The following is a 20,877-nucleotide window of genomic DNA, read 5'->3' as shown; positions in this document are numbered from 1 at the left end:
AAAATTTAAAAAGTGTTATCCTAAGGAATTTCTCAAAAATCTAACATATAAGGTTTCCTTATTTTGTAATTTAAAGTCGTTTTAAATATTTTAAAATATAAAATATAAGGTTTCCTCATTTATGTAATTTAAAGTCATTTTTAAAATTTTAAAATGTAACATATAAGAAAAAATCTAATTTTTTTTTCTTATATGGTTAATGTGATTGTTTTGTTTTTTTCAGAATATAAAATTAAACAAAAATAAAGAAAAATGCAAAAATTGTTATTAAATTTTTATTATTCATAGTCATTAATTATCATATATATATTAATCATATTAGGTAATTTAATTCTGTAACTTTTATTTAAAGAAAAAATACACGCTTCTTATATTTTAGGTTAATATAATGTTTTCTAGTAATTGGATTCGGACCAACATTTTTTTAATTGATTTTTAAGCTGCATTGTACGCTAAATTGACATACTAATTAAGTGACACCTAAGCATAGTCTTTTTAATTAGTACAAACTTTTTAAATGATCATCGGTTAATATATAGGGAATATCTAACTTTCTCAAAGTTTATTTTGTTGTCACCGTACATGATACAAAATTTTCTTACGTTGGCACTGCAAAAGTTTTATTGTCATAATTAGCATGTAATTTTAGTATTTTACTGAATAAAACTAGAATATATATACATTAAATATATCAGTTACACTCACAATGTTGAATGTTACACATAAGAAAATTATATAAACATGGAAAACAATTATTTGATATAAAAGATTTGATTTCCCAAAAAAAAGACTTGATTTCCCTAAAAACGTTATCATACTTGGAAAAAAACACAAATATAAAATATAAAAATAAAAGCGTAATTAGGTGAGGATCCTTGGTATAAATATATGAAAACTACCCACCCTTTTGATTCCCCTCTTGTCTCTCAGAAATTTCAATCTCTCTTAACATCATAGATTAATTCACACATACACGTCTCCATATATTTGTATATGTTATACATATAATACAGAGGAAATTGTGGGTTTAGCTGAAAAAATAGAAAGAATGAAAGGAAGAAAGGAGAGTGGTTCGTATTCTTTTCCATCATTAACCTCTCAGTTTTTTGGCTGTAGAGATAATCCTCCTCCTTTTCCTTCTTCTTCTTTTTGAATTTTCAGATCCATTTTTTCTCCTCCTTCTAAGGTGAGATTCCTTTATGCAAAAGCTTCGATTTTTTTTGTTTGATTTGGCGTATCGATTAATTGCTAAAGATTTCCAATTTCGTTAGGAATAGATTTGAAATTTTTCGAATTATTCTGATTTTATCATAGCGGAATTGATTTGATCTTTTAGTTTGTATTCATAGTTTTTCTTTTGTTCCTCTGTTTGCAAAATAAAAAAAAAAAGATTAATTTTGAAAAAGTAGACCATTTTTTTAAGTGGAAGACCCCACAACCCCAAATTAAGAATAAGAAGAGTTTTCGTGATTGGTGATTTGACACACAAGTTTCTCTAATCAAAATTTAACACTATTCTGCTCAGATTTTAAAATTTGATGGGTGTGTCCTTTTGTTTCATTAGGTTAATTTGAGGATTTGTCGTTCCAGCCACCACTGCCACCAGTTCCAGTCTCTCATCCCATAACCTAATGAAACAAAAGAACACATCCATCAAATTTCTAAATCTGAGCAGAATAGTGTTAATTTGGATTAGAGAAACTTGTGCACCAAGCTACCAATCACGAAAACTCTTCTTATTCTTAATCTTGTGTAGGGTCTTCCACTTTTTTTTAAAAAAAAATGATCTACCTTTTCAAAATTAATCCTTTTTGCAAACAGAGGAACAAAAGAAAAACTATGAATACGAACAAAAAAATAAAATTAATTCCGCTATGATAAAATTAGAATAATTAAAAAATTTCCAAATTCATTCCCAACGAAATTGGAAATCTTCAGCAATTAATGGATACGCCAAATCAAACAAAAAAAATCGAAGCTTTTGGAGAAAGGAAACTCACCTTTAAAGGAGGAGCAAAAATGGATCCGAAAATCCAAGAGGAATAAGAAGAAGAAGGAGGAGGAGGATTATCTCTCGAGCCAAAAAGCTGAGATGTTAATGATGGAGAAGATGAACCGCTCTCTTTTCTTCCTTCCATTCTTTCTACTTTTTCAGCTAAACCCACAATTCCATGTGTATTATATGTATAACATACACGAATATATGGATATATGTATGTGTGAATCAATCTATGATGTTAAGAGAGATTGAAATTTTTGAGAGACAAGAGGGGAAGCAAAATGGTGGGTAGTTTTCGTGTATTTATACAAAGGATCCCCACCTAATTACACCTTCTTTTTTTTTTTTGTTCAAAAAAAAATATTTGTTTTTTTCCAAGTATGATACCATTTTTATGGTAATCAAATCCTTTTTTTTTTGGTAAATCAAATCTTTTATACCAAATAATTGTTTTCCATGTTTATATAATTTGTTTATGTGTAACATTCAACATTGTGAGTGTAACTGATATATTTAATATATATATATATATAATGTATATATATATTCTAGTTTTATTCAGAAAAATACTAAAATTACATATGCTCATTATGACAATATAACTTCAGCAGTGCCAACATAAGGAAACTTTGTATCATGTATGGTGACAACAAAATAAACTTTGAGAAAGTTAGATAAATCAAAAGTATATTTTGATTTTTTTGTTTTTAATTTTCAGATACTATTAATGATATATTTACTTTTCTTGTGTAATAGTTTGCTTTATTGTAGTTTCTCTAAAGTATATCTTCATTATTGTAAATTGGTTGTTACTTTGTGAGAGAGGTAAGGTATATTCCCATTTCTTTGTGGAAGTGTAAAAATTCTCTTTCTTAGTACTGTTAAGAGAACAATTTGAAAAGGAGTGGTAGCTAATGCTTGCCATCAATTTAAAGAAATAACATTTTTATTGTTGATCCCTTAAATATTTAATGCCAAAAATTGTTACATTTCGTCATTGTGTAAATATTTAATGCCAAAAATTGTTACATTACGCCTCGTTTGATCTGTTAAGAGTTGTGATTTCATTTTTGGCCGTAGAAATATTACTATGATTTTTTTTTTTTGCTTTGGATCTAAATTTTTAATTTTTAATTTTTAAAAATCTTTAAATTTGGGCTATAAGTATTTGTGGCTGCGAAGATCATCTACACTAATAGCCAAACACACCCTAACTTAATAGAACTGAAGAAATTTGATTTATGGGTCAATTTGTTTTTTTGTAGAACAATTGTGAATTGGCTTAATTTGAATTGCGGGTATCCACAACTTATAAATTTAAAAAAAAAATCATAGAAAGAGTATATAAACTTCAATAATTATGTTATTCTAACTACATATATAATTAATATTATTTATGAAATAAATAATTAAAATATGATTAAAATAATTATTTTAGAAAATGAAAATTACCCATAAGTCTTGCAAGTTATCTACAATTTTTAAGAGAACTGGTGTGGATCAACAATGTGTGGATTATGCGGAGTGAGTTAAATGACGTGGATTTAACTCGCTTTCCAGCACTACAAAGAACACAACTTCTCGGTTAACTTATCAAATTCAAAAAAAAAAACATATCAAATTCGATGATTAATAGAGTTTTTAATTTCAAAATTTCTACTTATAACACCACAAAACATTTTATAAAGATATGAGGTTAATGATTATATTTACGTATCATAAAAAAATGGTAAATTTTTTTGTCTATTAATCTGTATAACTACTAATAAATAGTTTTTCTGGGATTCGAAACATAAATTTCCTGGTATAGAAATATTGATGTAGAAATGTTAGTTAAATTTGGTTTCAAAAAAAAAAAAATGTAAGTGAAATTTTACTCAAAAAGACTATTGGCCCGTTGCCCGGATAAAGAAAAAAAGAAGTAATTTAGCTACGAAGATGGGATAGAAAGAAGAAAAAAGCGTAACCGCTAATTCAAAAAACCTTCCAGCTGAAATCGAGTTTAACCGCTCACTTTCCCCTTAACGTTTAAAGCAGCTACCTATAAAATGCTCAAACCAATACGAAAAGAACAAAATTCTCAACATTTTCCTGGAAAAATTACAAAGAACTATTCTCCTCTGAATTTGCATCAGCATTCCATTCATTCATTCCTCATCTTAAGATGGTATGTACTTTTTCCCTGTTCATTTCTCGAATTCTCTTGCCATCTTATTTTGTTTTATTTTGTTATTATGGATTATGGCAGGAACAAACAGCGAGAAAGATACCACGACCTCGGCCTCTTGAGACCTGTGGTGCTACCATACTCTCCATGTCTCGCGTCCTTTACACAAGAACCAAGACTCCGACCAATCCTGCCTCCTTCCTCGTGCAGAAACTCTTCCAACTCCTTCTCTTCTTCGCCTCCATGACAAGTCCCTTCCGTCGCCACTTTCTCGCAATCCTCTCCGTAGCCGACGACCACATCCTCGCAATCGAGGCTTACTTCCCTTCAACCACCTTCTTCTTCCACAAGACCTCCGGTTTTCTAACCGCAGCAGAGTCTCTGCCTATAAAACTCGACACGTTTCTTGAGAAGCTTCCAAGAATGATGAACAGAGCCGCGTGGGTGGACATGATCCTGGTTCAAGCACTTTACTGGGTTGATTCTCTCGTGAACGTGTTAGGCCATTGGAGGGATAAGAACAAGGGGACAAACGAGAAAGAGATCACGGTGGATAGCAGTTTTAGCAGAACAGGATCAATGTCTGAAGAAGAGATGAAACTGGAGAATGATGGGAAAAGAGTGAGTTACAAGGAGGCGTTACAGAGAGGAAGCAGCGGTGAAGATGGTGGAGGAAGCACCGGTCGCAGCAGCAGCAACCAGGGAGATCCTATCTTGGATCTGTTTGAGAACGGTTGGATCCAGAAGCCCATGAAAAGAAGTAGTCGAAGCGCTGATTCGCTCACATGCTCTCGTTCTGATTCCTACGAGACCACCACCTGAGAGGTCTTTTAACTCTCATATACGGTTCCAAAACAACAACACTAACACAAACTAGTAGACTATGTTGTCCTACTCCCCCACCTCTATAACTTTTCTGTTCATCTCTTTGTAAATTATTTAATAACTTAATATCATATTTTAAGTTACCATTAACTTAGTGAAATTCTTTTTGTTTTATTAAACAGAGGAACATAAAGACATCCACATTGGGAACTTCTCACAAATTATATTAATAACTAATTCAAGAGTAATTTGAGAAAAATCCATACAAAGTAAAATTTTCAACATTTTGAACTTGGTCTAGTTAGTCTGAGACTGAGTAGTTGACAAAAGAAAATATTAATTGTTATATATATAATTTGGAACAGGCTTTTGTAGTTATGTTATACTATAACATTGTGGTTTTGTTTTATACTTTTATTATTTATTAACTTCATTCATATACATTCTTCTTTTTGGCTAACCAAAAAAAGCAGCAAAATCGAGTGTAGTCACATTGTGGCCTGTACATATCTTCTTCTCTATGAGATGACGTTTTGTAACTTGTAAGAAGAAAAACAAAAACAAAGCTTTACATACAAAGGCTGTTCATATCATTCATTCACTCCCTCACTCACTGGCGAGTCGAGTAGCTTTTCTTCCAGAAGAAACTAAACGGCCTTGCCAACGACTTTCTTCTCGACATCGATTTCGACAAGACTCTTGGTTCAAATTCCGGACCTGAAGCTGAAGGTTGAGCTGGTGATTCATGGACATACATTGGTGCCGACAGAGACTTCCTGGAAGCTTCCTTCTGTGATGGCGGCTCCTCATCTCTCTTCAGTGATGGCTGGTCCCGTTGCTGCCGCTGTTCCCTGAACAGCATTAGAAGCTTCTGAGACTTCTCTCTGCCTCGCGTAGTCCCGTTCACTGAGATTGACACTAACGATGGTATCACACCTTCTTGTAGCACCATCTGGATACAAGACTCTCTTCCGTTGCATAGAATCAAAAGACATGAAACAGCTTGCTCTTGCTGCGTTGTGTCACCCATGTCAAGCACTGTTGCTAGACTGCTGATCATGCCTTGTGATGACACCGCCTCATCTTTACCCTGTTGGCTCGAAGCAAGGTTTAGTAATATGGCTAATGACTTGTCGATCCACAGATGTTCAACTGTTGATGCGAGAAGGCCTTGGAGGGTCTTGATGATGTTGGATGAAAGGAGGGCAGAGATGTTGGGAGGATATGTGGACAGGTTGTAGATGGCGTGGAGAGCATCGAGCTTGCATTGGTTTTCAGCTTCCCCTTGAAGAATATGGACAAGGAAAGGCACTGCTTGGCTTGAACCTATCACGGGTTTGGCTTCTTCAAGACATGAAAGATTCAAATACAGCGCAGTTGCTGGACCATGGGACTCGGAAGAAGATATCATTTTCTCTAGTAGAGGTATAACCCCAGAAGTTAACATCAACTCTTTGTTCCTGAAGAACATGAAAAAGACAACACATAATGAGAAAGACACAATCCGAAAATATCCCAAATTAGTTAAATATGTTAATGTTTTAATATATCTTAAGGTAATTTAGATGTTTTAAAGCATTTTAAAGATTTTTGTAGTTTGTTTTATTTGTCATCTTGGATACTTTTTAGTTAGTTTAGATAGTTTAACTAGTTTTTAATTAGATTTGTGAATAACTTATATATTTTGAGTATTTTTTCTCAATCTTTTTTAGTTTAAAAAAATATTTCGAGCGATTTTAGACATTGGTTATAATCCGCCAGAACCGAACCCAACCCGATAATTAGTAAAACCCGAATAGTCTTATGGCATAATACCAAAAAATCCGAATCAACCGAACCGAAAATCCGACGAGGAAGCTCCTGAATGCCCAGGCCTAGTTATTACCGACAGTAGCAGGAGATACTAACCTGTTATTGTTGACGGCTAAGTTGAACAAAGCCATAGCTCCTCTTTCCTGCGCTGCCGCATTATTCTCATCTACAGCCGATCCTAAGAACCTCAACAAAGCTTCAACAAACCCATTTGCTCCCATGAAGATCCTGGCCTCTTCATCATCCTTCAGCAATAGCCTGACCTTTTCCACAACCTTTCCTTTTTTATCCAAGTCCTCCTCTTCGTTTAACACAGCCAATAGATCTTGATATCTCTCAAGCACATTCATGTCAGAATCCTCCTTACCATCATCATCATTATCAGACACAAAACTTTCTTCTGTGTATTGTTGTTCCACAACAGTAGTACCATTTTGTATTCCCTTCATATTACACGAGCCTATACTGTTTACTGACTTTGAGTTGGTGGACTCGGAGCCAGAGAGAGCTAGTGTCCAGTAGTCGAGGTCTAGAGATTCCGGAGGTCCGCTCGGGATTTGAGTCCCGTTCTGTTCACACCAGCTTGCAATAAGACCTTTAACACAGTTATTGGGAGTTAAGGAGAGATGTGGGAGCTGTTGCTGAGTCTTTGGGCAAGTGTTGTGCCCATCACTAAACCATTTCTCAATACAAACCCGTTCATAAGTCTGCCCTGAAGCAATAATGACAGGATCACACATAAGCTGCAGAGATATAGGGCATCTCAGTTCTTCAGGTGGAACAGGCATCTGTCCTGATCTCGGACTGTTGATGGGCTTGAAGTTCATGGAGCCAAACCTAGACAGCTGACGACCAAACCCATGAACACTCCCATTCTCTTCTTGAACAGTGGGAGAACACGGTGCTGAGCCCTGAGAGGAGTCATTCTCATCCAAGATCTCACTTCTGAATAGCTTGGAGCATTTTCTCATAAGATGCAACAGATAAGCCACGATTGATTCCTTGCGCTTGTCCTCCTCTGCGCGTGCCCTGTCGATGAGCTTCTTCAGTGCCCGTCTTTCCGCCAGAGCCACTCTAGAAGAAGTGATGCTGAGTCTTGTAGCCGCCTTGTGGAAAATCTCAAGCTCTGTGTTGTCATTACAGTTGTCAGACTTTTTCCCTTGCTGGAGCAGCGCAATGATCTGATCACCCACTTCCTTCTCTGATGGATCAAGCAAGAACCTAGTGTTCTCTAGCTCACCAACTATTTCCAAAATCTGAAAGAAATTTCAATAGAAAACTGTACTAATCAGATCTCTACAGACAAACATTATTATCAAGCAACAAGAGACTTGGTCACGTGGACTTGTCTGAATCATTACAACGAAACAATGTGTAGTGAAGTAAATATTAAAAGAAAAAAAAAAGAGTACCTGAGACCCAATAGAGCTAGGAACAATGTCTTCAACACGTTTAAGACTGTTGATGAGAGCAACTTTGGCTTTCTCAAACTTTAAAAGGACAGCATCCCCTGTAATGGCCTGTTTGGATTGGAGAATGCAATAAAATATTAAAAGAAATCAAAACACACACACAAAAAAAAAAAAGAGAATGCGTAAAGCTCGTCCAAAGAGCGAGAGAAGGGAATAAAGACTAAAGAGGAAAAGACGCACCAAGTAAAGCTTACTAGACTCGGAACAGTGCTGAAGAATATTCTTTGCCTTCTCAAGTGCAATATGTAAAGAGCATAAGGCTTGAATCCCTGATTTACTCCTAGGCCTTGCTCCTTCCAACGACGGGAAGATTGAGAGTACCTTACAGAGAACTCCTGATAGCTCCTTACACATATCTCCATGTAACTGCGTTTCAAATAAACATACACCATCAAACAACAAGAACATACATCTCAACACCAAACTCATCAATCTTAAAAATTAGATAAGGATACAATGGTTCTCTGAGTTAAACATGGAAAAACAAAAGCAATCCAAAACATTTGATTAGGAAAAGGAACCTTGGCATCGCTAGCAGCGAAGAGATTCTCCTCGAGCTCGGTCACATCCATGATCAACCCTCACCTGATAACTCTGAGCTAGGAAAAAATCCCAGAAACAAATGGAATCAGTACCAAGAAACACACATACATATACATCATGAAATTATCTTAACTCAATCTCTTGCCTTTCTTCTTCTGAATTAAAAAAAAAATGATTGATTGGATGAAAAAAACAAAATAAAAATTATCAAAACTGATTAAGAAAATTACCTTAGCTCTAAGAAAGGATCTTAACCCAGAAAAATTATATTTTTTTAAAGAAAAACAAAACAGAAAAATTACTCAGACAACGATCCTGGAAATTGCAATAAACGGTAGAACAAGGAAACAGAAAAAAAGATGGGGCTTTAGAGGAAACAGTCAGCTCCACAAAAACCGGAAAAATCAACAAAACGATTAATAGAAACGCGAATTTTCTAAAAATAAAATTAAAGCTGCGAAGAACACGTGTGGAACCAGCAACAACATCAACCATAACAACCAAACAAAAAAAAAAGAACCGAAGAACAGAACATACCGGAGACTGTAAGACTTCATAAAAATATTAACAATCGAGAGAGAGGAACTAGGGTTTCTGTTCTTGGCATCGATCCATGAGATGGACTGAATGAAATAGAGAGAGAGAGAGAGAAGGGGATATGCGAGTGGTACTACTTAAAAACCTATGTGTGTAATTTTTAAAAAGTTCGGAACGGCATTACCGTGACATATAATTAATATTTTAATTGACTACTGAACGGTTCTTTCTATAAAATATTTTAACCTTTTTTATTTTTTTATTTCTAGTTTTAGGAAGTTTTCTCCAACACATGATGTTGTAGTAAAGTCTGTAAGTTGACATACATATACAATTGTTTAGTAAATTCTGATTTTTCGTAACTCCTGCTTCTGCTTAAAAGGTTTTTATGGTTAGTGCGATTATTAACTTTTTTGAAGAGTTTAGTGTTTGTGGTTAACCTCTTTTTGGAGGGGGCTTAGTGTTTCTGGTTGCAAATAGTGCGGATGTTTTTGGCGTATTTCATCAGAAAGTTAGTGGAAAATTGTACAAATTGTCGTTTAAATTATGTTATCGCACTTGAACATTTTAGCATGTATTTCTCTGACACTCCACCAAATTATCACATAGCATATTTCTTTTTCTTTGCTTCTTCCGTAGTACTCCATAGATATGCGTTTTTTCCCCAGCTTATAGAACGCATTCATTTTTTTTTTGTCTTTTAAACTCACTTTTATGAACTTTCAAAAAGCCCATCAAATAGTTGATTTAGTTTATGACTGTAGTTTACATTAAAAAAATTGATATTTTTGTTAAGTTTTATTAGGTTTCTAACTTAAAATCAATTGATAGTAAGTGAAATGGTCCAAGTTTCTTATATATTACTTAAGTTACATTCATATTTTTAATGTGGGTTTTTATCTCCAACACCCTTCTTCGAGATAATGATGCGTATAACCATTAATCTCATATAATCTATCATATTCTCTCCAAGACAATGCTTTATTTTTTAGAAATCTCGGCGAAACTGAACCTTATATGAACCATCAGCTAATAGGATTATCGGACCACTTTCCGAACCAGATGAATGGATCATGGAAAAAAGCCAATTTCAAACCCAACAGTTTCAGTCGTGCCAAGTGTGATCTCAACAAATGGCCAGTATCAAATACGACATCAACTCAACCATAATTCAAGAATACTACATGGACTTCTTAAAACGTGACTAAATCAACATTGACTCTAACATAAATTAGTCAACTGTTAACAAAATAAAAGAGTTTCTGAATTATACGAAATTAAAAAAAAAAACTTAAACTTTGAAACTATTTATAAGTTTTTATATAAATTATTTTAAATAAAACCTTGAATGGTATTTTTTTATTCTTCAAAATTAATATAATATACTATATATTTATGTTTTTATATATTTTAATTATTGTTTAATATGTCTAATATTTTGAAGAAAAAAAATCTTAGTGAAAGAAAGGTAAGATGCCTCTTAACATTTTGAACAAAATATCACAAATACATAATATTACATTTGAAAAAAAAATTCCCACTTAAGTTTAAAAATTAAAAATAATTTATATAAGAAAAATTTATAAATAGCTTCAAAGTTTTAAGTGTATATTTCATTTTGTATAATTATAAATATTTCATTATTTATATATTAGTAATATATAAGTTTATTAAAGATATATTTAATTTAATCTGATGTACTTGTTACTTGTCTTGATAATTACAAGTAAATTGGTTTGAGAGGCCAAGTACCGAACTAGTACCGAGTGCAAACCGGGTATTAAGCATGGGTGGTCCGCCATTTTGAACCATGAACCACAAACTTAATCGGTTTAGTCTGGTTCGATTACGATAACATTTTAATATTTTATCGAAAAAGACAATACAACCGACAAAATCCTAAAACCCTAATAAGCTTCTCAATCAAACAACACTTTACTTTGGAGGAGCAGCAGAGAGAGAGAGAGAGAGAAGAAAGCAATGAGCATCATCGCAGGCTCCTACGAGAGATTCATATGGGGTTTCAAGCTCAAACCCACAAAGCACGACCCCGACACCCACACCCTCACCCTCTCCCCTCTCTTCTCCTACCCTTCCCACCTCTCCTCCATCACCACCGTCGCTTGCTCCGGCCCCGCCGCGGCTTCCGGCGGCTCCGACGACACCATCCACCTCTACGACCTCCCTTCCGCCTCCTCCCTCGGCTCCCTCCTCGACCACAACCACACCGCCTCCATCACCGCCCTCTCCTTCTACACCCCCTCCTCCCTCTCCTTCCCTCGCAACCTCATCTCCGCCGCCGCTGACGGCTCCGTCGCCATCTTCGACACCGACCCTTTCGTCCTCCTCAAGTCCTTTCGTCCTCACAAGAAGGCCGTCAACGATCTCTCGATTCATCCCTCTGGGAAGCTCGCGTTGGCGGTGTACCGTGACGAGTGCTTTGCGATGTTGAATCTGGTGAGGGGGAAGAGGAGTTTTTGTTGCAGGCTGGGGCACGAGGCGAGTCTTGTCAAGTTTGATCCGAGTGGGGAGAGGTTTTTCATGGTGGTTAATAGTAAAGTTGGTGTTCATCAGTCTGAGGATGCTAAGCTTCTTCTCGAGCTCGATAATGGTAGCCGCAAGCCTATACTCTGTGCTTCTCCTGGAGATGTGAGATTCTTTCTTTACTGAGAATAACTTTTAGATTCTTAGCAGAAAAAGATCTCATTTTTGTGTGTCTTAGAGCTGCTCTTTGCTTCTTTATCTCTCTGTCTGTTGTCTTGTTGAACTTGTGTCTGAGAATCAGTTGTATATGTCTAAAGGAAGTAACTTTGAGACCCTTGTCTGAAAAAGATCTCATTTTTGTGCCTTTTGATGCTACATCAAGATGCTACTAGAGCTCCTATGTTGCCAAAAATGAAAGAGCCCACCTTTTATTTTAAGTGTGATGAATTGCTTCAGGGTGGAACTCTTTGTATTGTTTAGTTTTAATTATGCTTTAATTTGGAATTTAGGAAGAGCCCATCTTGGATAGGTAGAGTTGTTCTGGTGATTTATACCTTGGCTGAAATGTTTGCTTAATTTGGAACAGAGTGGGACTCTGTTTACAGCTGGTGAGGATCGGGCAATAACAGCTTGGGATACGAATAGCGGGAAGCTTGCTTATGCCATACAAGATGCTCACCCAGCTCGTATCAAGGGTGTGGTGACGCTTACCAGGAATGACAGCGAAAGTGCATCAGAAGATCCGTACTTGGTTGCTTCTGCATCTTCTGATGGGATCATACGTGTTTGGGACATGCGAATGGCTGCTAAAGAGAATGCAAAACCATTAGCTGAGACAAATACTAAGTCAAGGCTTACATGTCTTGCTGGATCAGCTCTCAAATGTGAGCCTATCCTTTTCACAATACATGTTGCCGTTAAACATACAAATAACGTATGATTCTTAATCTTTCTCTGTTTTATTTCAGCTATGAGACGGCCACAGAATGGAAATCAAAAAGCTCAGCAGCTAGAAGAAGGGGCGAACTCAGCATGAGAGCTGACAGTTTTCTGATACAAGTTTTGGTAGAATCTTTTTTAAAATATGATTTCACGTATGTTCTTGTCGAATTACAATTAAACAAGTTTGTTAAACCCTCTATATGTGAAAGAAAACTGTTCTTTATTGTGAATCTTTACTCCTAACTTGGCTTGTTGTGCATTATTCAGTATCACTAGTTTGTTCAAACTTTGATTGAACCAAATATTGTATAGTAAAAGCTGATTCAATGTTTAATGGTTTCCAATAAACACATGCCAATGGAAACAACAAAGAGGGTCAAATACTGACTACTGACTAGTGTTGTTCGGGGTTTATTTTATAAACATATTCGCAAAAAAATCAAAACATATTTATTTATTTTAACTAGGGTAAACCCGCCCTACGGACGGGCAACTAAATAAACTAATATTATAAATTTATTTTAAATATTCCATTACGTCTAAGTAAAAATTAGCATTAGTGTTCATAGATTTCTTACAACAAATTTTAATTATTTATTTTATTGTTCATTTTAGAAATTATATACTTGTCTAACTATTAAAAAAATTAATTATTTATTTTACTTCAATGTTTATTCTAGTTTAACTATAACAATATGTCACGTAGAATTTTTTTAAAAATTATAGTAGATTGGTGTAAGTAGAGTAACTTTATTTTCTCTCTCAGTTTCTTGTGAACGAAGCTCTCACGACTGAATGAGAAGACTTTGTTTTTTTGGTGTAACAAAAAGAAACCCGTTGAGGAAACTTGTAGAACTCGAAGATGAGTTCATTAAGAGAGGCTCATGTTCAGCAGCACAAAGCTGAGTAGGATAGAATGGTATATTGATGAAAAAAGCCGGGTTGGGAATCTGGTTGGAGAATTCTGTTTTCAGGTAACAGCTCTTCCCAGCTTGAGTCTATGGTATCCAACACCACTTTAATGTACTTGAATACTGTTTCTTTTTCATCCATAGGATCATCTTTTGCTTCAAATTTGTTCGAGTATTTCTATTTGCTTCACCTGAATTTTGTTAAAGATGAGCCAGTGTCAGCTCATAAAAAAATACTATAATTCTTTACATTCACTTATATAAGACAGAAAAATCTATTAATTAGTTCTATATTAATTGGTGTTAATTTAACACCAATAATCTCTAAACCCAACTAATGAAAGTATTTCTATGGTTGTGTGCCTCAGATTCATCAGCTTCCTCAATTATTAATTTGGATATCATGCGAGGAAGCAAAATCACTAAAGTAAAGAAAATATTCAAGTTGCGGAGTTCACAGAACATGTATGTGAACTCAGCGCCCCATTTGTATCTTTAAAATGTTGAGATTCACTTTTATTTGGCTGTTATACACACTGCCGTCTTGTTTTAAAAAAAAAAAAAAACACTAACGTTTTTCTTCCAAGACGTCTCACATTCTCTTCAGCAAAAAAAGGTTAAGGAAAGCATGTAACCATGACTATTGTGAGGAAGGAAGAGCTAGGTACCAAAAAGCTAATATTTTCTCGCATATTTAGGTTTATGTCAATCAAAAAGGAAATTAAATATATTCCTCGAACCTGAAGTTACAATCCCCTATATATTATTTGAGAAGCATTGCAATATTTTTTTGTAGCCACATGTCATCACTAGAATGATTCTTAGAATCCTTAGAGAAATAGGTTGGTTCATCTAAATATATAATAAACTTTTTATTAAACCACAATAAATCTATACTATTAAAGCAGAATCCCTAATAGGATTCTGCCCTTGATTTTGAGAGTTATTTACAAGGGACTGCCATTTCCTATTTTTGCTTTTTGTTTTAAAAAAACGTCAACATTAATTACCACCAATCAAATCTACAAAACAATTACATAAAATCATTAACTGTTATACTTCTATTTTTGGCCTGATTTTTTTTCAAACCAATTACAATAAATATTACGTTGTGATTCTCCTAAAATCTAGGAACCAAATTTCGACATTATCACTAAATGCAGCCATAATATTAGGCATGTGACATATTCACCAAGCAAAATCAGTGCATAATAAAAACTTAAAACAATATATATATACAAATGGTCTATAAGACCAAAAATAAGTATTAGTTTTATTGGACTACAAACGACAACAACAACTTTGTTGGGGGCCCATTCGTTTTATATTTATCAAACAACCTTTAATTATATAAACTTTGAATTAATTATTTCAATATTTTAATTTTGATGTTAACAAAACAATTAAACATTTTTCTGATATTACATTAAAATATCACATTTACAATTAATAAACATAAAAATATATTTACAATATGGTTTTACATTATATTGCTAAACATTCTTAATTTAAATTATATAGTCTTTTAAAATTTTAATAATATTACATGTCATTGTAAAATTAATTATATTGCAAATAATTTGAAGTTAATTTCTTACTAAATTTTGCAACAATAAATTTCACAGCATTAATATTTTATAGATAAAAAGGATCACATAAACATATAAAAACAACTGATAATAAAAATCATAAAAACACTTGATATAAATTTTATGAAGAAACACATTTGTTATAATAATAGATATATATAAATAAACAATCCCGCGCTTTAAAAGCGCGGGTCAAAATCTAGTACACTATTAAATGTGCTTCGTTATTTTCTTAAATAAAATTACAGAATTGCCTAATGTGGCTAAAGTATATATGACAATTAATGATTTTGAATAATAAAGATTTGATAAAAATCAGTGTGTATTATAATTATATTTATTTAATTTTAAGCTATTAAAATAAATTAAAAAATCATAGTAACTATATAATAAAAATTTAAAAAATTATTTATATATTATATTTTGAATTTTTAAAAACGAGTATAAATTACTAAAACTGTTAAAAGTTTCACATTCAAATGTTGTGATCAATGATTTAAAACTTTTGTTATAACATGATACAAATAATTAAAAATAATATAAGTTGAAAGTCTCATTTAATAAGTATCAAAAATAAAAGATATATAAATATATGTATCATTTTAAATTAAACTAGAGCAAATTAGCTCAATATACTAAAAAGAGTGGGATACCATTGAATTGAGGGAAAATGGTAGTAATAGGGGGAAAAAATTGAAGGGAAATAGAGTATGGAGTGCAAATAAAGGGGAAGTTGTATGTAGGGAGTACAAATACTCATTAAACTATATGCCATATAAAAATATATAAATATCTTAATTTGAAATTTACTTTGAACATTTTTTTGATAAAAAATTTGAAAAAATATTGACAACTTAATTTTTTAAAATATTATCAATTACATAAACCATTAATCCCACAGTGAAAATTTTGTTATCACTAATTTAGACTTTTTGCTATAACAAATACAAATAATAAAAAAAATATGAGCAAAAAGCATCATTTCATAAATATTAATATTAAAATATACCATATATGTTACTATCATTTTAACTTTAATTATATATCATATCAAATAGAAAAAATATTTTTTCAATTTATAAAATTTATTTATATGTTTGCACTAATTTAATTATATAAGTAGTAGATAATGACTTTTTAATTATTCAATATATATTTATTATTTCATAATATGTTATAAGCATATAATATATAAAATAATTTATATATATAAAGTTTATCCCGCGCAAGGCGCAGATCTTATCCTAGTGATATTTTATTTATAAAGGCCCTCGACCTAAAATATAACAAAAATAAAAAATAACTTTTAAACAAAACTGAAAGGTTAGAAAGAAAAGGAAATTGGATTAGTTATGACTTCTATTCTTGATGAGTTCTCTGATTTACCCCCAAACTTTGACTCTGCAGATGCATTTCTCCCAAGGTCTTAGGACCTAACTCAAATGCACCAATGATCAGCCTAAAAAGAATTTGAGGAACGACACGCCAATTAACATTGGTAAATGACGGGCAAATGAATTACGATGTGTGGAAGTTGTATCATGGATTCATGCACTTTCTTGATGTCTCAAGAACAGAAGAATACACAATGAAACAACAGTAGGAGCTTCAAGCAACCCATTTCAAATGATATTTGATTGTGCCTCTTAAGTATTATTTCAAACTTCAAGCCAAACCCATTAGCAACCAAAATATAGCTACAACTGTTGTTTCCTCAAAAATAAAATCTCGCTTAAAAACATGTTCATTATTCCGAGCAAATTGACATAAATTACATTTTATTCTAGATCAAATAACATAGTGCTTTCACGAAGCATATAATAATAAATAGGAAACCTGTTAATTAGATGAAAATGCGTATGTAGAAACAAAAACCAATGTCTTCACTTGTAAGTTTGTCTATCTTGTTCTTCGTCGTGAATCTCTGGTTCCGTCTCCTCGCACCTCAACTCGACAATCCTGGATCTCTCCAGCTGATCTCTCACCGTCAGCACCTCCTGATGCACCTGTGGACGCCTACTCTCTGACACATAGGAACAAAACAAATAAAATTCATCAGCTAATAGAATTGAATGCAATCAAATGATTGAGGAAGGAGGAGGTTTAAGCAATAAATACCTGAGAATCTGTCTATGTTTTGTAACTCCATTTGAAGTAGGGATGGTGGTTGAAGATCTTCAAGCTTCCCTGATTAAACATAATAAGGAATTACATATAAATGATATGAAACATAAAAAGAAGAAATTTAAAATAATAATACCTCAAGTGTCGAGATGAAACTTTCCCTTCGAACACACTGAATATTTCTATTAGTATCATCCCATGCTGAGTCCTAAACCAAATTTAATTTGTAGTTTTATAATCTACGCTCGTTGATTAATCTTCACTGTAACTAAAACGTTTGAGCGTATACATACTATACCTGAGAGGTGTTTTGAGCCATTATATAGATGCCTAAATTGCCATCAACGTTGACATCGATCATAATTTCCCAAAGTTCTCCCCTTGGATTCTTCCCCATCGATTTCATCACTTTCTTTAGCTACTCCTTCGTGATGAACCCTGTTTCACACGCACAACTTATATAAATATCAACTAATCCATCATATCATCAGTTCGATGACCTGTTCGGATAAATAAAAGGTTGTGTATTAAGTACAATAAAAGTAAACAACAACAGACCATCTGAGTTGTCGATGAGACAGAAGGCTTCGTAAAACTCTTGGTCTGCTCATCGGTCGGTGAAAGCTTTTCGCAGTCTTCGATAACAAAAAGAAAGGAGGGTTGATGAGTAAGCCGTTTCACAGAAAATAGATGAACTTTGGCGTTTTTACGGAGTGAGAGGATGATATCGGAACGAAGAAGGCTAACCTTTATATAGTTCTGGATACAGGGCTTTGCAGAGGAATATCTCTCATTCAATGAAAGATCATGCTTCACATCGGTCTATGGAGTTAAGAAAGCGACAAATTCGTTGGATCTGTAACTCATAGCATTTCGGATTACTAAAAGAGAAGACAAATCGACGCGACTGCAAGGCAACAGAGAGATTTTTCATGTCGATTTGTGTCAGACAATCTCTGGAAACACCATAGAAGATGACAGAGAAAGCAGACGATCATCGCTTGATGGCGTAGAGAGAAAACCCTAATTTTGGCTTATGTGTATTAAAAGGACTATGCTACTGGGCTTTCGGATTATTCAGTTTATTAAACCCAAACCCACAGAATATTTATTTTGTCAGAAACCAAAACGCTGCAAATTATTAAAGGGATACTCTTATTTGATGACGTGTCCTAATAAGGAGAGAGTCACATTTCTTTATAATAATAGATAGATATATCTACAAAGTATAAATATAATTGTCATTTATTTCTTTGATGAACGTATTTTGTTTATTGTGACCATAGTGATATCTTGCATATTTGCATTGTTTTATCCATTCATCCTTGAGCATTTTCATCACATAGATTAGGATTCAGACATGTTTAGGTTGCATTTTGCATACATGAGTCTCTATTAGGTACTGGAGTACCACATGAGGTTATTTGAAGCTCAAAAGAGGTGAAAAGGTGACCATTGGACGAACCGAGCATGGGAGCGACCTCCCGGAGCGACATCACGAAGTCGCTGTGTCCCACTTCTCAGAGCGACCTTCCTAAAGCGACGCCATGAAGTCGCTCGCGTTCTCATTACTCCGAACAGTCTTAGATGACCCTGGAGCGACCTCTCAGAGCGACCTACCAAGGTCGCTCCCGATCCAGAGCGACCCGTTGGAGCGACTGCACAAAGTCGCTCGCGTTTTCACGTCCGGAGACACACAACTCGCTCTCGGAGCGACCTCTCGCAGCGACCCAGCGAGGTCGCTCCCGAAGCTTGGAGCGACCTGTCCAGAGCGACAGGGAGAAATCGCTCGCCATCTTGGTTCCCAGAGACAAGAAATCGCTCTCGGAGCGACCTCTCGCAGCGACCTAGCGAGGTCGCTCCCGAAGCCTGGAGCGACGAGCCGAGGTCGCTGCGCGTCTCAATTTCACTCGAACTTATGATTTCTCAAGGGCCTTTTGGTCATTTCATTATGCACGTTTTACATTTCTAAAACCTATGTTTTAAACATCTTTTGTAGCCACCAGAGGCAGATTATCTTTTATCTTTTGGATCTATTGAGAAATACACAAGAACTCTCTTGAGAAGTTCATCTCTTGGATTTTGATTTGTTATGTTCTTGTGTTCTTGTTGATTTCTTATCTATTTCTCTACATGATTAATCTGAAATCCAATATGGGTTTAAGAGGAATCATGGAGATTAGTGAGTAATCACCTTTTGAATTCATGGGTTAGGGAGATTAAGGGTGATTAGGTTAGTTCTAGGATGTTTTAGTGTAGATCATTCTTGTTCCTTGCTAGTAGAGTAATCATAATGCATCTTCTGAGTTGGCCACTCAGTTGTTGATCCTTAGGCATTTCTCACCCGAAAGGTATTCGATGAAATGCCCGAGACAACTCTCCTAGGCTTTTAGTATACTTTGCCAAAGACATTTGTTGTTAAAGGTGCTAAGATAGCTAATAGACTTGTTAGTAATGATTGCTTTCATATTATTCAACCAAAGACATTTGATGTTTGAGATATGTTAGCAAATGAGCATTCATCTAGACATAGAGCTTGCTTAGAATTGTGTCTAGGCTTAAGGTTGATAGTTTGATTGATCATTTGCCATCCTTAGTTCGATACTTGATCACCCAAGGTCTAATCCCTATGCCCATGAGTTCTCTTTTCCCTTAGTCAAGAAAGTATCATTCTGTTATTGCTTTTTAGTTTTAGTCATAGCTTAAAACCCATCTAAATCATTGGTTGCACTTAGATTAAGTGAGTACTTGCATTCTCAGTGCTTTGATATCCCTCAGAACTGGTTCGACAATCTTTTATACTACAACATTTGTCTTAGGAGCCTTGAAAACTCCTAACATCAAATTGGCGCCGTTGCCAAATTCTGAGTAGATTTGAACATTGAGATTTAGTCACTTGCTTGAGACTAAGTCATTTTTATTTTCTTTTGTTACTGATTCTCTTTCTTCACCTCCCTTTAATCTACAGGTGTATGAACTTGAGGAGCAGGGGTCCATCAAACCTAGTTCCAATAGCTGCAGACATCAGAGCTTTAGAGAGAGAGTGTGCTAGAAATAGAAGAGAAGAAGAGCAACAGGCTCACTTGCAGAGATTGAGTACTGATATGGGAGACATACCTCAAAACCAACAGCGAGCAGCTCGACCCATTGGCACTTACGACCGCCCCAACATTCATGGTCATAGATTGGGAATCCGAGCACCCGCTGTGGCAGCCAACAACTTTGAGATCAAATCAGGACTCCTCAACGTGATCGAGAACAACAAGTATCATGGCTTGGCTCTAGAGGATCCATTTGATCACTTGGACAGGTTCGACAGCTACTGTGGGTTGTCAAAAACCAATGGTGTGTCCGAAGATGCCTTAAAGCTCAAGCTATTCCCTTTCTCTTTGGGGGATAAGGCACGTCAGTGGGAGAAGTCTCTACCCAGTGACTCCATCACTACTTGGGATGACTGCAAGAAAGCATTCTT

The 20,877-nt window shown here is 34.5% G+C and overlaps 4 protein-coding genes across 8 annotated transcripts; 2 read left to right on the top strand and 2 right to left on the bottom strand.

Annotated features, from left to right (window-relative positions):
• Positions 1 to 1,639: 1,639 nt before the first annotated feature.
• LOC103852408 lies at positions 1,640 to 5,141 on the top strand. Its single transcript, XM_009129312.3, has 2 exons — positions 1,640 to 4,166; positions 4,248 to 5,141. Exons 1-2 carry the CDS (start codon positions 4,164 to 4,166, stop codon positions 4,986 to 4,988), a joined length of 744 nt encoding a protein of 247 aa, XP_009127560.1. The 5' UTR covers positions 1,640 to 4,163; the 3' UTR covers positions 4,989 to 5,141.
• A 249-nt stretch (positions 5,142 to 5,390) lies between these two features.
• LOC103852407 (U-box domain-containing protein 7) lies at positions 5,391 to 10,615 on the bottom strand. Of its 3 annotated transcripts, none has more exons than XM_009129310.3 (6): positions 9,356 to 10,615; positions 8,797 to 8,874; positions 8,456 to 8,641; positions 8,216 to 8,323; positions 6,900 to 8,059; positions 5,391 to 6,451 (listed from the first exon to the last, which is right to left on the bottom strand). In XM_009129310.3, exons 2-6 carry the CDS (start codon positions 8,845 to 8,847, stop codon positions 5,602 to 5,604), a joined length of 2,355 nt encoding a protein of 784 aa, XP_009127558.1. In that variant the 5' UTR covers positions 8,848 to 8,874; positions 9,356 to 10,615; the 3' UTR covers positions 5,391 to 5,601. The 3 variants fall into 3 exon arrangements, with proteins under 3 accessions (XP_009127558.1, XP_009127559.1, XP_033139449.1); XM_009129311.3 differs by having other exon boundaries at positions 8,797 to 8,869; positions 9,356 to 10,188; XM_033283558.1 differs by lacking the exon at positions 9,356 to 10,615 and adding an exon at positions 9,049 to 9,334 and having other exon boundaries at positions 8,797 to 8,869.
• A 653-nt stretch (positions 10,616 to 11,268) lies between these two features.
• Positions 11,269 to 13,024, top strand: LOC103852405 (p21-activated protein kinase-interacting protein 1-like). The gene is made up of 3 exons (XM_033283690.1): positions 11,269 to 12,004; positions 12,426 to 12,723; positions 12,808 to 13,024. The coding sequence occupies exons 1-3, from the start codon at positions 11,336 to 11,338 to the stop codon at positions 12,873 to 12,875; spliced, it is 1,035 nt and encodes a 344-aa protein (XP_033139581.1). The 5' UTR covers positions 11,269 to 11,335; the 3' UTR covers positions 12,876 to 13,024.
• Positions 13,025 to 16,948: 3,924 nt separating this feature from the next.
• On the bottom strand, positions 16,949 to 18,488 carry LOC103852404. 3 transcript variants are annotated; one of them, XR_004454735.1, is made up of 6 exons: positions 18,153 to 18,459; positions 17,964 to 18,040; positions 17,704 to 17,843; positions 17,542 to 17,613; positions 17,400 to 17,468; positions 16,949 to 17,287 (listed from the first exon to the last, which is right to left on the bottom strand). XR_004454735.1 is itself a non-coding variant. In XM_033283727.1 (5 exons), the coding sequence occupies exons 2-5, from the start codon at positions 17,809 to 17,811 to the stop codon at positions 17,165 to 17,167; spliced, it is 342 nt and encodes a 113-aa protein (XP_033139618.1). In that variant the 5' UTR covers positions 17,812 to 18,040; positions 18,153 to 18,488; the 3' UTR covers positions 16,949 to 17,164. The 3 variants fall into 3 exon arrangements, 1 of the variants encoding a protein (XP_033139618.1); XR_629916.3 differs by having other exon boundaries at positions 16,949 to 17,304; positions 18,153 to 18,453; XM_033283727.1 differs by having other exon boundaries at positions 16,949 to 17,308; positions 17,451 to 17,468; positions 17,704 to 18,040; positions 18,153 to 18,488.
• Positions 18,489 to 20,877: the final 2,389 nt, after the last annotated feature.

The sequence above is a fragment of the Brassica rapa genome, chromosome A02 (genome assembly GCF_000309985.2).
Source record: "Brassica rapa cultivar Chiifu-401-42 chromosome A02, CAAS_Brap_v3.01, whole genome shotgun sequence".
In the NCBI taxonomy this organism is placed as follows: domain Eukaryota; kingdom Viridiplantae; phylum Streptophyta; class Magnoliopsida; order Brassicales; family Brassicaceae; genus Brassica; species Brassica rapa.
Note: the sequence above shows the minus strand (reverse complement) of the source record. Positions and strands in the feature narration are given on the sequence as shown.

Bases quoted from the DNA above. Each gene is read 5' to 3' on its own strand.
- LOC103852405 (XM_033283690.1), top strand. From the start codon at position 11,336: ATGAGCATCATCGCAGGCTCCTACGAGAGATTCATATGGGGTTTCAAG. The intron at 12,005-12,425 runs GTGAGATTCTTT...AATTTGGAACAG, and splicing joins TCTGTGCTTCTCCTGGAGAT to AGTGGGACTCTGTTTACAGC. The intron at 12,724-12,807 runs GTGAGCCTATCC...GTTTTATTTCAG, and splicing joins TGCTGGATCAGCTCTCAAAT to CTATGAGACGGCCACAGAAT.
- LOC103852404 (XM_033283727.1), bottom strand. From the start codon at position 17,811: ATGAAATCGATGGGGAAGAATCCAAGGGGAGAACTTTGGGAAATTATG. The intron at 17,614-17,703 runs GTATAGTATGTA...AATTTGGTTTAG, and splicing joins TGGCTCAAAACACCTCTCAG to GACTCAGCATGGGATGATAC.
- LOC103852407 (XM_009129310.3), bottom strand. From the start codon at position 8,847: ATGGATGTGACCGAGCTCGAGGAGAATCTCTTCGCTGCTAGCGATGCC. The intron at 8,324-8,455 runs GTGCGTCTTTTC...CAATCCAAACAG, and splicing joins AGTCTAGTAAGCTTTACTTG to GCCATTACAGGGGATGCTGT. The intron at 8,060-8,215 runs GTACTCTTTTTT...AATTTCTTTCAG, and splicing joins CTAGCTCTATTGGGTCTCAG to ATTTTGGAAATAGTTGGTGA.